The sequence below is a fragment of the Photinus pyralis genome, unplaced genomic scaffold (assembly GCF_008802855.1).
Source record: "Photinus pyralis isolate 1611_PpyrPB1 unplaced genomic scaffold, Ppyr1.3 Ppyr1.4_LG7, whole genome shotgun sequence".
Taxonomy (NCBI): Eukaryota; Metazoa; Arthropoda; class Insecta; order Coleoptera; family Lampyridae; genus Photinus; species Photinus pyralis.
Genome location: NW_022170738.1, coordinates 13,781,328 through 13,792,826, shown reverse-complemented (window position 1 = coordinate 13,792,826; position 11,499 = coordinate 13,781,328). Strand labels below are relative to the sequence as shown.

Below are 11,499 nucleotides of genomic sequence, written 5' to 3'. Positions count from 1 at the left end.
TTTTCCGGCTGCTGCAATGGTTTTTGGCAGTTGCGGCGAACGTGTCCAATCTCGCCGTGGTTCACGTTTCTTTGCCAGTGACTGTATTGCTTTATTGACACAGTACAGTACAGTACTATGTTTAATATATATACCTTCTTCCGTTCTTTAGAGATATGCAACATTTATTAAACTTTGACGAGTACCCATATGTGAATGCGTGGTCCAAAAATATGCGTCTGGTCTCCTTCAATGTGTTGGTCATTATTCCAGAAAAATGTTTCTTTCTTTCTTTAACTCCATTTCGATTACATTAAGTAATATTGGATTGTCAATTAGTGATCGTACAAATAAGTGTAAAAAGACATGAAGACAGATCAGTACAGTAACAGTAACAAACAAACATTAAAAATAAGGTTATCACAGCTTTTGAACCAAATACTCTCCAGTACTGTGGTAGGGGTGATCGACGAACAGGTTATGGGCCATTTTCTTGAACTCCCTCGAGGAGGCGCAGTTGCGGATATGTGGTGGAAGATGGTTGAAAAGTTTTGTGGCCATATATCTTGATGAATGTTTATTATTTATTGTTTTGGCCTCAATTTTGCATATTTGTTTTCTGGCGTAAATACAGTGTGTCCCAGATAAAACGCACGATAGGGAGACTGCAATGTATTTTTTCGCGCAGACCTTTGACATTAGCGCTCAACGTGCTACTTCAATCTTTCTAGTATCAGGCCAGCGCAATAACGTACGTTGACCGCTAACTTCAAATCCATACCAAAGTCTTTGTGGATCCTTCGTGAGGTTTGCTTATCGGTGTGTTCAATCTGGGACACACGGTAGATATAGTCATCTATTTGAGAAATTGAAAACATCATTTTTGGATTTGTTTATCTCAATTTGCACATTATATACATATCAATATTTATTTAAAGCGCCCCTGTAAGCAATAGCATTATTATTATATGGTACTATAATAGAAGAAGTATAGTGTATAAACCATGTAAAAATTCAATCAACACCGATATAGTTCATAATTTTCGTAAAACCCTTGATCACAATTTCTAGATTTGGGACTGCAACACGCGGTGATAGTACATGAAGCCGGATCTCGTTCTTCATCGCAATTGTTCACCGGCGAACAAAAATCTAAAGTCCTCACGAGCCTGTCGTGTATTTGTTTCGCAACGCTTGGCCTTCGTTTTAGCGTGCAACGAACGCAATATTTGTTGCTGCAGAGAGGAGGAGTTCCGTACTGTTCTGGGGTATTAGGCGAACGTTTGCAACGAATTGCATTATCGGTACTTCCACTGGCCGGATCGCTACAAACCTTTCGAACAAATGCATCTGCGGTTGTGTAGTGATCATTCACCTGTAAACTGAACACATCATTTTATTTACCTTAAGGGTCTGGTTGCATTGGACGAATTTGCATAATAGCTAACGCCAATAAAGTGCTCAACTCGGCTAGTAGTGAGATTCGTCCAATTTAATTGACCCTTTAGTTAAAAAAATCGTACCATTGCTCCGCCGTCGAAATAGCTGCTGTATTTCGCACATACATGACATTCCTCAATGCTTCCACACGAACACTTCTGTTCTAAAAGTAGAAATTTAGAAAACGAATAGATTTCGTTGAAAAAAACCTTGGTTACTTGATGGAACATCTCTCGATCTCGACCTTGGGGAAAGCTCCAATTTCTTCACTTGAAAAAATTTGGTCGCATAATTACCGTTGATACCTTGCGGTTTTCTGGATAGAAGTTCATCTTCTGGCTTCTTAAACACAAAGGGCGGTTTTGCTTCGAACTGCGGTCTATTCGGGACGCACTTTCTGGAACTGACAATCGCCAATTAGTGTAGGCAAGTAACGGGGACAGCTTACCGATGATATTCCACAGAATGACAAACCCTCTTCTGCCGAGGTAGTTTATTGTTGCGTTTTAAATCGCGCGGGATGTAATTCGAAGGAATGGTTTTTGGATTCACAACGTAATGGCTCGATTTGGCGCGGTCGTTCGAGCATACAATTTGCTCAACCGTAGCTCGAGTGCTTATTTCAATCTTGGGCGCGATTATCCCCTACAATAAACAATAAATAATATGGTTCTTCCAATCGGTGGTTTACTGGGAAAATTTTTGACGGTTCCATTAGTAAGTCCACATCAACTCCAGATAAAGTACCTTCCGTGGAGGAAGGATATAAAACTTCATGGAGTGACGTTTGGAAAGAAGCAATTACATTACCCGTATTGCCCTTTTGCCATTGCAGCAATTCAGCATAAAGGAAGTCTTTGTCTAAAATCAAAACTGTAGTTTTGCTTTGGTGACGGTACCTACCGATTACTCTCTGCAATTCTACCAATGTATGTGCTGTATGGAACGTTTTGTAGAATATAAACTGTTCGTGATACAAAAGGGGAAACACTGGAGGTAAAGCAGTGGTCTGAATGCACGAGTCAAGCATGTAAATTTGTAAGGACACTTTTCCATTTGGACACAACCATACACCAGGACATGTGACCTTCAAGTTACTTTACCATTATATCATTCCTACCCTGAAGAAGTATACCTACAGCTTGAATATCTAATTCTATTTGTACTCGTAAAGCTTTCCTCGGCATTCTCAGAAGTCACGAGTAACTACATAATTGCTATGAATTGTATATACGAAAAATTTGAGCGGATGGTGTTCACAATTTTACTTTTACAAACAAAGGGCATGTGTCAAAAACGTATGACAATTGACACGCTGAAAAAGAATTGTATTGTACCGTTGCTTGGATACATACTCAACTATTGATTGTCTCAGTTTAGAAATGCTTGAAGTAGTTTACTGGAGGCGCAAAAGCCTATTTTGACAATCACACCAAGTAGCCCAGCTGTCTCAAAAACTATAAACTTTTTCATAGGTAATCATTTGTATTTACAAAATAAATTTCCTACAAAAGACGTAGAACCTTTTTTCCTAGCATTAATCATTTGGATGCATAAGCAGACCCCAGTTTCCCCACCATGACGTCAACAAACCCCTTCCGACGCGCCTGGTTTCAACGCTCAGTCAGGAAAATGAACCCAGACATCGCTTCTTTCTCCCCCACTTAAAGGTGCAGTCAGGCAACATGCTAAAGACTTACCACCAGATTCCGTTGTGGGTGGAGAACCCTCTGGATCCAAAGGAACGAGGGTGGAAAGAGGACGCAACCTTACAGATTACCTACCCTTCATACAACACATATCATTGACATATGGTAGGTACGAGGAACCTTTTATTAGGTAACCAACCACGCAAAAACAATGGTTTGACAGTTTCCATCTTATTAGCAGTTAATTGCCGTGGCTTTGTTAGAAGAGAGAAGGAAAGGCCCATTCAACAATGCGGAGTGGTTTAAGCAACTTAAAATAAACATTCCATTATATACCTACTAGCATCAAACAACATACAAATGACAATGAATCACTGGATTACATAAAAAGGAATGAAACCCGCACATAAGAAACGATTATAGGTACAACCCTTTATCTTTACAAACATCTCTTTGGAGAAAAACCTTTTAGGGGACGGTTCTCGGGCCCTGCGACTTACAGGACATAGTATGATCTTACCTAACTCACTTGAACAGGCATGTCCTCCGAGGACTGCCAAAATGCGCCCTATAAGTTATAACTACTCCTGGTGGTGGTGCAGGGCGGTCAAAAAGCAGAAAACTAAGGCTATGTAAGGATATTAGAAGGCGTCAAGAGAGGCATAGAAGAGTTCCACTTCCTCTGCATCTCACCTAAATAAAATTCTAACGAGAAGTTCATTTTACAACCCAGCTAGCCTCAGACGAGAGGATAATTCCTACACGGATAACCTTTCAGAGACAGCCAAGGTACTGCTACTGAGTGGCCCACTTTCTCGGAGCCACCACAGCGCCATATCTCAACTGACCAGAGTAGCCTCCTGTATTACCACGGAAAATCACTGGGCGATGAAATATCGTTCTCAGCATATAAATCACCTTGATTAGATGGCATACCAGCACTCCTGCAATGGGGACTGGATGTTATTGTCATCTAGTGAGAATGGGTTGTATCGCTTTCAGTTACATACCTAAGCAATTGGAGGGAGATAAAAATTGCATTCCTCAAGCTTAGCTAAGGCGATTACCTACACCTAAAGCATACCCCCAAACAGATTAGTGTCTTTTCTCCTTAATACACTTGAACGACTGTGCGAGATACATACAAGGAGTATGGCGCTAACATGGTTTCCGCTGCACCCTAAACAACACGCATACTCTTCAGGAAGATCTACAGTCAGTCTTGCATTGTGAGATCGCTGAACTACAAACAGTTTGAACTAGCGGTTTTCGCATTTCGAAATAATAACAAGTTAAAAAGTAATCGTAAACGATTTACATAAAGCGCATTTTCACTTGCATTCATTTCCCATTTGTAAGATGCAACTTCTGTTAAAATCGTAAAAATCCGGCCACAAATATGAAAGATAGCGTTGCACATGAGCAATCCATTTTTGACATGCTATTTCAATTTCAGTTTATAACAAGAATTTCATTTCAATGCTTTTCTAAATAAGAAAGTTGGAACTGCGCATGCGCAAACCTAAATTTTGAAACTAATGTTAGATTTTCCTTTGTTCAAAGCGCCAAAGTATCAAATTTCACTTAAATACTTCCATAGATAAAAAAGTTGGCACAGCGCATGGGAAAAATAAAATTTTTAAACTGGCGCTAGATTTTCCTTTATTCCAAGCACCTATGTATCAAATTTCATTTAAATTCTTCCATAAATAAAAAAGTTGGCACTGCGCATGCGCAAAACCAATTTTTAAACTGGCGTTAGATTTTCCTTTATTCCAAGTGCCTATGTATCAAATTTCATTCAAATACTTTTATAAGAAAAAAAGTTTGCATTTCGGTTTATAAATGGTCGAGATGCGAAAAGGGCACAGTGAATTTTGAATCGATTCGACTCAACTTTTGGCATTGCGTATTATATGGCTAAGGCTATGCCCATATTGAATTTTATGCAATTCAGTTCATAACTAACGGAGATGTAAAAGCGATCGGACATTTCTAAACAAAATTATCGTTCACACGGACAGATAGAGGGACAGACAGGCAAAGGAACAGACGGACAGACAGACAATACAAAATTATAAATGATCTCTAGGATGGTTAATAAACGGCAAACGTGTAAAATTATGGAACATGTAAAAAACTGTTTGTTGGTTTTTTTACAATAACTTTTTTAGCAATAAACGCAGAAAAAATTCCTTTCTTGGTGCAAGCCTCGACACCATAACGAACGAAATAGCGAAGAAAGTAGAACAATAGCTCTTAAGATAAAGAACTAGTAGCGTCGCACAACGAGCGGACGGACAGTGGCCACAATAGCGCATTTTTTTTTATTTTTGTGGAAATGCGTTAAAAATGATTTTATGCCACCACAGAGTAACAAAAGTCATACGAGGCTGGATTGTGCACCTGCTAAATCTCAGAACAGTGCACATCAGCGTTGGCGATGAAATATTAAGGTGCACAGTGGTGACAGGATGCCCCTAAGGTAGGCTTCTGTGGAACTTAATTGTAAAGAGCCTCCTCTGTTGCCTCAATGACAAGAGCTGGTGTATGCGGACGATATATTTATCTACTAATAACGGGCAAATTGAGGCTCTACTCCATGCAGACTAAAACAATTCGCTCTTAGAGCAACCAAAGAATGGTGTAGAGAACACTCTTCGAACTCCCCTGCTATTCCAAGAACACCTCCAATTTTCAGTTAGTGAAATATCTAGCAATCAAACTTGACAAAAAACTGAATTGGAGCAAACATATTGAGCTCAAAGCTGAAAAAGCAAATAGGGCACACCACAGTTTTAGACCTATGCTCTGCTACGTAGCAATTTTCTGATGGCCTAAAACCAGCCTCACAACCGTAGTACATTTTCACTATGTGCAATGACTTGCTTGCACGGGCGCGCTGTTAATTCAAATAGCCCTCATGGAGGCCCTGGGTCTGCCTCCAGTAGATCTCCATGTGAGAGCAGGCCACTCTGGCATCCTTGCACCTGAAAAATACGGGGGGACTGAGTTGGGCCATTCTCAAATTCCAGGCAAAGTATTACCTATCTTAGAAGGGCGATTGGACTCACTAAGTCCTCAATCTATATTAGAGAAAAACTATCACATCTTCCTTGATGTGACATCCCAACCAGACATATTCATCTTCACGGATGGATTTAAAACAATGGAACATCAGGCACTAGTATTTACGCCAAAGAACTAAACTTCCACATCACCCAACCATCTAGGCAAACTTCCTACTGTATTCCAAAGAACAAAACTATCAGAATTTTCAGTGATAGTAGGACTGCCCTACAGGCACTTGGTCACTGTAAAATTACTTCTATAGTGTATTCATTATAAGAAGGTAGTAGATGGCGCTGTGTTTGAAGATAAGTACACACAGGAAAAATATAAAACGGCACCAAGTTATTGTAAAGTAGAAATATTCAGCACTGCAAACAGAAATAAATCTTTGACATTAACAGTTAATGACACTTCAACAGTTTAGATGGCAACAGAAACTACCAGCTTGCAAAATTCGCCACTCGTTTTATGTTTCAGTGTAATACCGACTCGTATTTTAACCAATCATACTGAAGGTCAAAGCTTCCCTATACGTTCTACCGCTACCTTCTTAAAATGAATACAGTTTAGTATGGTTTCCCATGTCACCATGCACTAGAGCAAGCAGATGAGTTAGAAATCAAAACATGTGTTTGATGGTCTAGAGCCCACTATTTCCACTTGCAAATAACTTAAGACACTCAAACCCAGCACAGGGCTAGGTGTAACACAAAATGATGTTAGATTGTCGCCATGCGAGAGAAGCCTTCAAAGGAGCATCTCGCAGCCTAGCGCGTTTTTGCACAGGACTATCAAGAAAGAACCTAAGGTTACTCATGGGCACTGTAAACAAACACATGCGAGGTTTGGTAGAATCGCGATCTTGTAGAGCCCGAATTTGAGAGCTAGGTATATACAGAGTCTGTCCACCCTTCTATCGTAATCCAGAAGTACCAGTAATAGGTATCCTAAGATATGTAATCTCTTTCATGCTATGTAAACATACTTAGTTGATGAGGACATAATACACAAGACGTGCCCACAAATTAAATACATAAAGACATTACAATTCCCACATCAGCAAAACTTCAATCAATATAAAATACAAAAATACAGACATCTTAAAACATCTACAAATATCACAATAATAAAAGAGGTTCGTTTCCCCACTACTTTCTAGGACAATTTTCTTTATTAGAGAGGCTCCGTTTAAACTTGGCAACCTAAAACATTCAAAATAACAAACTTTCCAAGCACTTGTATTCTTACCAAAGTGGATGGTTTAATACTAGGCACAGTGTCGCTATTACTTTCGCTTAATGTACTCTTTTTTGGAAGTGTAGTATTTTTCTTAATCCCTGTATTAGTGACACTCGAGACGGTCTTCTTTAATCTATTCACTATATTTGGTTTACTCCCAGAACCAATACTGTAGCGGCGCGCAAGAGGCGCATTCGATTCGGTTTTTAATTCCGAAGCCGAATGCCGTCGGTACATGAACTTAGGTGACGGTAATGCAGAACTCTTTATCGATTGAGCTGAGAGATTGGGAGTTGAAGCCGATTGAGACGATTTTGTAGAGTTGAGGTCCATGCTGTAAATGAAATGTATGTTAAACGGTCCAACTTAGGGAGATTTTACCTTTTCTTATCGGCGCTGTTCTGTTGTGGAAAGGGCGAAATTGGGCAGTAAAACTTGCGCTTTTTTAACTGGGAGGAGCAGGAGTTGGGTTTGTTGCGGTCCAAATTGGGTATTCCAACAGTGGGAGTTGATTGGGCGATCGGTTTCAGCTGAGGTTCCTAGATTAATGTTCGATTACACTTTTGTAATGTTCCGGCAAACTTACAGCTATTGGTGTACTGGTACGTTTTGTTGCGAAAATTGAAGACGGGTGCGACACCCCCAATTTTGGCGGTGTAACGCTGCTGACATTCGCTTTTCCGCCGATACTTTTTCGCTTTGCCATATTCACAACCGGTATGACTGCTTTTAAAGGCCCTCTAGCCGATTGTGGCTTTTCATCGACCTTTTTCGGCTTTAATTTGCTAGCATTTCCTAATTTCGTGTTAGAGACAGAAGAACCCGAAGAACTTTGCGATTTTAACCTATTAAACAGTTTTGGAGATGAAGCCAGAGTGAACGACTGACTGAGACGCCTGCCACCGTCAACTTTATTTTTTGTGGACAGATCGAGTGCTTGCATATCGTCACTCGACTTACTAATGACACGAAAATCCAAAACCTCGAAACAAGCGTGAACATCGTGATTATTCTGGTCTTGTTCAATTGAAGAGTGGCCGGAATCATCCAAGTTATCGTTACATTTGTTTTTAGATAAATTGTCTGTACAAAGAATATCGGCGAGACTGTACAACAATTGCTGACCCTCTTTGCTTTGTCTCAAATCGCGTCTATCATTATTAATAATCGCCGAGAGATTGAATAGTATCTCGTTAGGGTCTCGCGTGCTTCCGTTACTCCCGCTACTACTGTGACTTTGTCTCCTTTCGGCACCGTTAAATATGTTCGATAAATTTTTTTTCACTGCATCTTTTTCACAGGTTTCTACGGTTGGTGCAACGTCATTCTCAATTACTTCTTGAGGTAACGGTTGTGAACATATTTCATTATCTTTATTGAAAGATTCTTCTTCATCAAGGTCTACTAACTTCGGTGGGCTTGTATGGTCCAGAAATACATCTTGTACACCTACAACATTTATAATTTAATCCAATGCAGGGAATTCCCAACTTCAAAAATCATGTAAAAATATACAGGGTGTTCTATTTTAAAAAAGTATTGACAACATAAAAATGTGACACCCTGTATTAACAAATATTTTCTATACATTTAACTTACATTTATTTAAAACCATTGACCCATCTGCGATTTTGGCGGCCACATCCTTGGCTTCAATGAAAACAGAATCATTCTACAAAAAAGAATGAAGATAAACAAGATCAATTGGATACTTACAAAACTATCGCAAAAATCCCTTTCCAACCTGCTACTGGCCTGATCTACTTCACTTTTATTAAACACACTAGGCAAAGATAAGGCGGGCGTAACTTTCACTCCTTCGTGAGGTTTCGAAGTGGAATCGGACACAGCTCTCTGTTGACGCTTGTTACTCATAAAGGCATCATTTAGAAGATTTTCAGACCGTTCGAAACTCACAGAGCAGATGTTCGACGGCTCGCTTGGCATCAGGCTGCCCGAGTTAAAACGCGATCCGCTACTAATCGACTCTGTTTTATCGTTTAAATGCAACGACGGCAGCTGCAAGTAGGCGACATTCAGCAGACCTTCTCTGGACGCCTGATGGTCAAAACTTGGGCTATGTAAAAAATGTTCACTGTTGCAGCTGGCATTTAAAGTTTCCAGTTTTAAGATACCCAAGGATTCTTTCCCAATGAATTCACCTTTCATAAAGTATTCAAAATCTTTAAGTTCGTCCATAAATTGTAAATCTGCGTTTTGTGATAACAGATCAAAAGGGTTATCGCCAGGTGAGAGATTGATTGCATTTTCTGCAGATTTTTGTTCGGGACTGTTAAAACCTATTAAATTGAAATTCTCCTCCATTGTAGATATTTCACTGGTCGGAACACAAACGGATACTAAACATTTATCCATTAATGGATATTCAGTTAAATACAATCAACCAATTCACTGCACTGTGACACTTCTTCTTTTGTTGTTCGTTACCTTTTGTAGTTTGAAATGAAATTAAACAGTGCTGCCACACGACAGGTGTTTCGTGTTACCAACTTTTTCATATTTTCCCCTATAATTTTTATATACAGGAGGGTCTAGAAATGGCCGTCCCTTGATAATGTAATAATTTCATGTAGTTTCATGTTTCAAACAATTTTCCAAATTTAAACGGACAAATGTTAGTCACCTGTTGAACTATTCCTCTCGTTGACTTTTAGTCTAGCGGCCAAAATTACAGCGTGTAAATAAATTATTTTAAGCAAAATGCTTCCAGAATCATATATCAAGCAGAAGCACTCATACCCCAGCGTTAAACTATTTAGTCACAAGTTCCTTTTAAGAGTAATTCGCTTGAGGTGGATTTACGCATAGAATAAGTAAGCTAAGTCCTCGGACAGAAAAAAGGGATGGTAAATTTATCATATGACGAAAAAAAACTGTCTATAACCATGTACAATTGCTCAAAAAGAGGGGGCGGGTTCCTTAATCAAGGACCTGGTGGTGGACCACCTCTTATTCGCAAGAAGAATAGGACTGGCGCCAGGGGCGCCGGAAGAAAATGCGCTAGGGAGGGGCCCTTGTACATTTTTGGAATAGAAAATGTTACCTAACTATTTTTAAATTAGTCACTCAATAGGATACGCAGCTAAATCATATATCCAATAAAAACCACTTGGTGTAATAGTGTAATAGGTACCTACATATTAACGCAAAAGAAAACAAGAACAAAAGTAACAAGTTACAGTAGTTTACTGAAAAAAAAATGAAATTAATAGCACTATATTATAAAATTTGCTGTGGTTAGCAGAGATACCACTCGCACACCGGCGCATGCGCGTTGTACCTTCTTTTAGGTTCAAAAATATGTGTACCAAATTTGGTTTCAATCGGTTCAGCCGTTAATGACGTGTACCAGATATGAAGTTTAACACACTTGCGCATGCGCTATTCTCCCCGAAAGCTTTTCAGCTCTTCCTTTTATATCTAAGAATATGTGTACCAAATTTGGTTACAATAACAGTACACTACAGACAGACCGACATCATCAAAATGTTGTTGGATTCGGAATCCTGGTGCTTCAAAACGTGTATTTCCGAAAAAAAGTAGGGGGGGGGTCATTTTTTACCCCAATGCAATACCTCTCTTACTAACGTGCAGGTGATAAAAATTACAGTGCGTAAGGCAAATTCGAGGGCAAATTGTAACATTAAACTGTGTCTGCATAATTTTTCTACTCAAAACTATAACAAATCACCAACCATAATGTTATTGATTACAATGTTGGATGTAGAGTAGGGTAAAACAATGTAATCGGAAGAATAAAAAATCCTCTTACGTGATGGTTTTGTCCGCCTGTGCGCCTGTTCATCGTCTAACTCAAGAACGAAAAGACACAGCGATCTCAAATGTTCACCAATCGATTTCTACGAGTTCAAGAATCGGTGCTATTGAATATGAGCCGGATGAAAAGTCTGGTTTCCCAATACGAGCTGAGTAACAAAAAATTCCCCTACTGAATCGTATGCGATTCTTCGTATATTCATCACTTTATGTGCATCTATTCCATAACAAGTTAAAAACGTGGTCACTCGCGACCAACGAAAGCGCATTTTCCCCGCACAAAATCAGTAATAGCTCGGGGTCGGGAAGGAAGTGACTAATC

At 39.4% G+C, this 11,499-nt stretch overlaps 2 protein-coding genes across 5 annotated transcripts; both read right to left on the bottom strand.

Annotated features, from left to right (window-relative positions):
• Positions 1-310: 310 nt before the first annotated feature.
• Positions 311-4,331, bottom strand: LOC116177454 (spermatogenesis associated 6-like protein). Of its 4 annotated transcripts, XM_031496437.1 has the most exons (8): positions 2,780-4,331; positions 2,559-2,734; positions 2,323-2,506; positions 2,111-2,280; positions 1,868-2,064; positions 1,629-1,822; positions 1,503-1,582; positions 312-1,354 (listed from the first exon to the last, which is right to left on the bottom strand). In XM_031496437.1, the coding sequence occupies exons 2-8, from the start codon at positions 2,604-2,606 to the stop codon at positions 998-1,000; spliced, it is 1,230 nt and encodes a 409-aa protein (XP_031352297.1). In that variant the 5' UTR covers positions 2,607-2,734; positions 2,780-4,331; the 3' UTR covers positions 312-997. The 4 variants fall into 4 exon arrangements, with proteins under 4 accessions (XP_031352298.1, XP_031352297.1, XP_031352296.1 ...); XM_031496438.1 differs by having other exon boundaries at positions 311-1,354; positions 2,555-4,330; XM_031496436.1 differs by having other exon boundaries at positions 2,559-4,331.
• A 2,824-nt stretch (positions 4,332-7,155) lies between these two features.
• Positions 7,156-10,484, bottom strand: LOC116176384. The gene is made up of 6 exons (XM_031494912.1): positions 9,096-10,484; positions 8,979-9,051; positions 7,966-8,828; positions 7,761-7,918; positions 7,389-7,713; positions 7,156-7,342 (listed from the first exon to the last, which is right to left on the bottom strand). The coding sequence occupies exons 1-6, from the start codon at positions 9,753-9,755 to the stop codon at positions 7,289-7,291; spliced, it is 2,133 nt and encodes a 710-aa protein (XP_031350772.1). The 5' UTR covers positions 9,756-10,484; the 3' UTR covers positions 7,156-7,288.
• Positions 10,485-11,499: the final 1,015 nt, after the last annotated feature.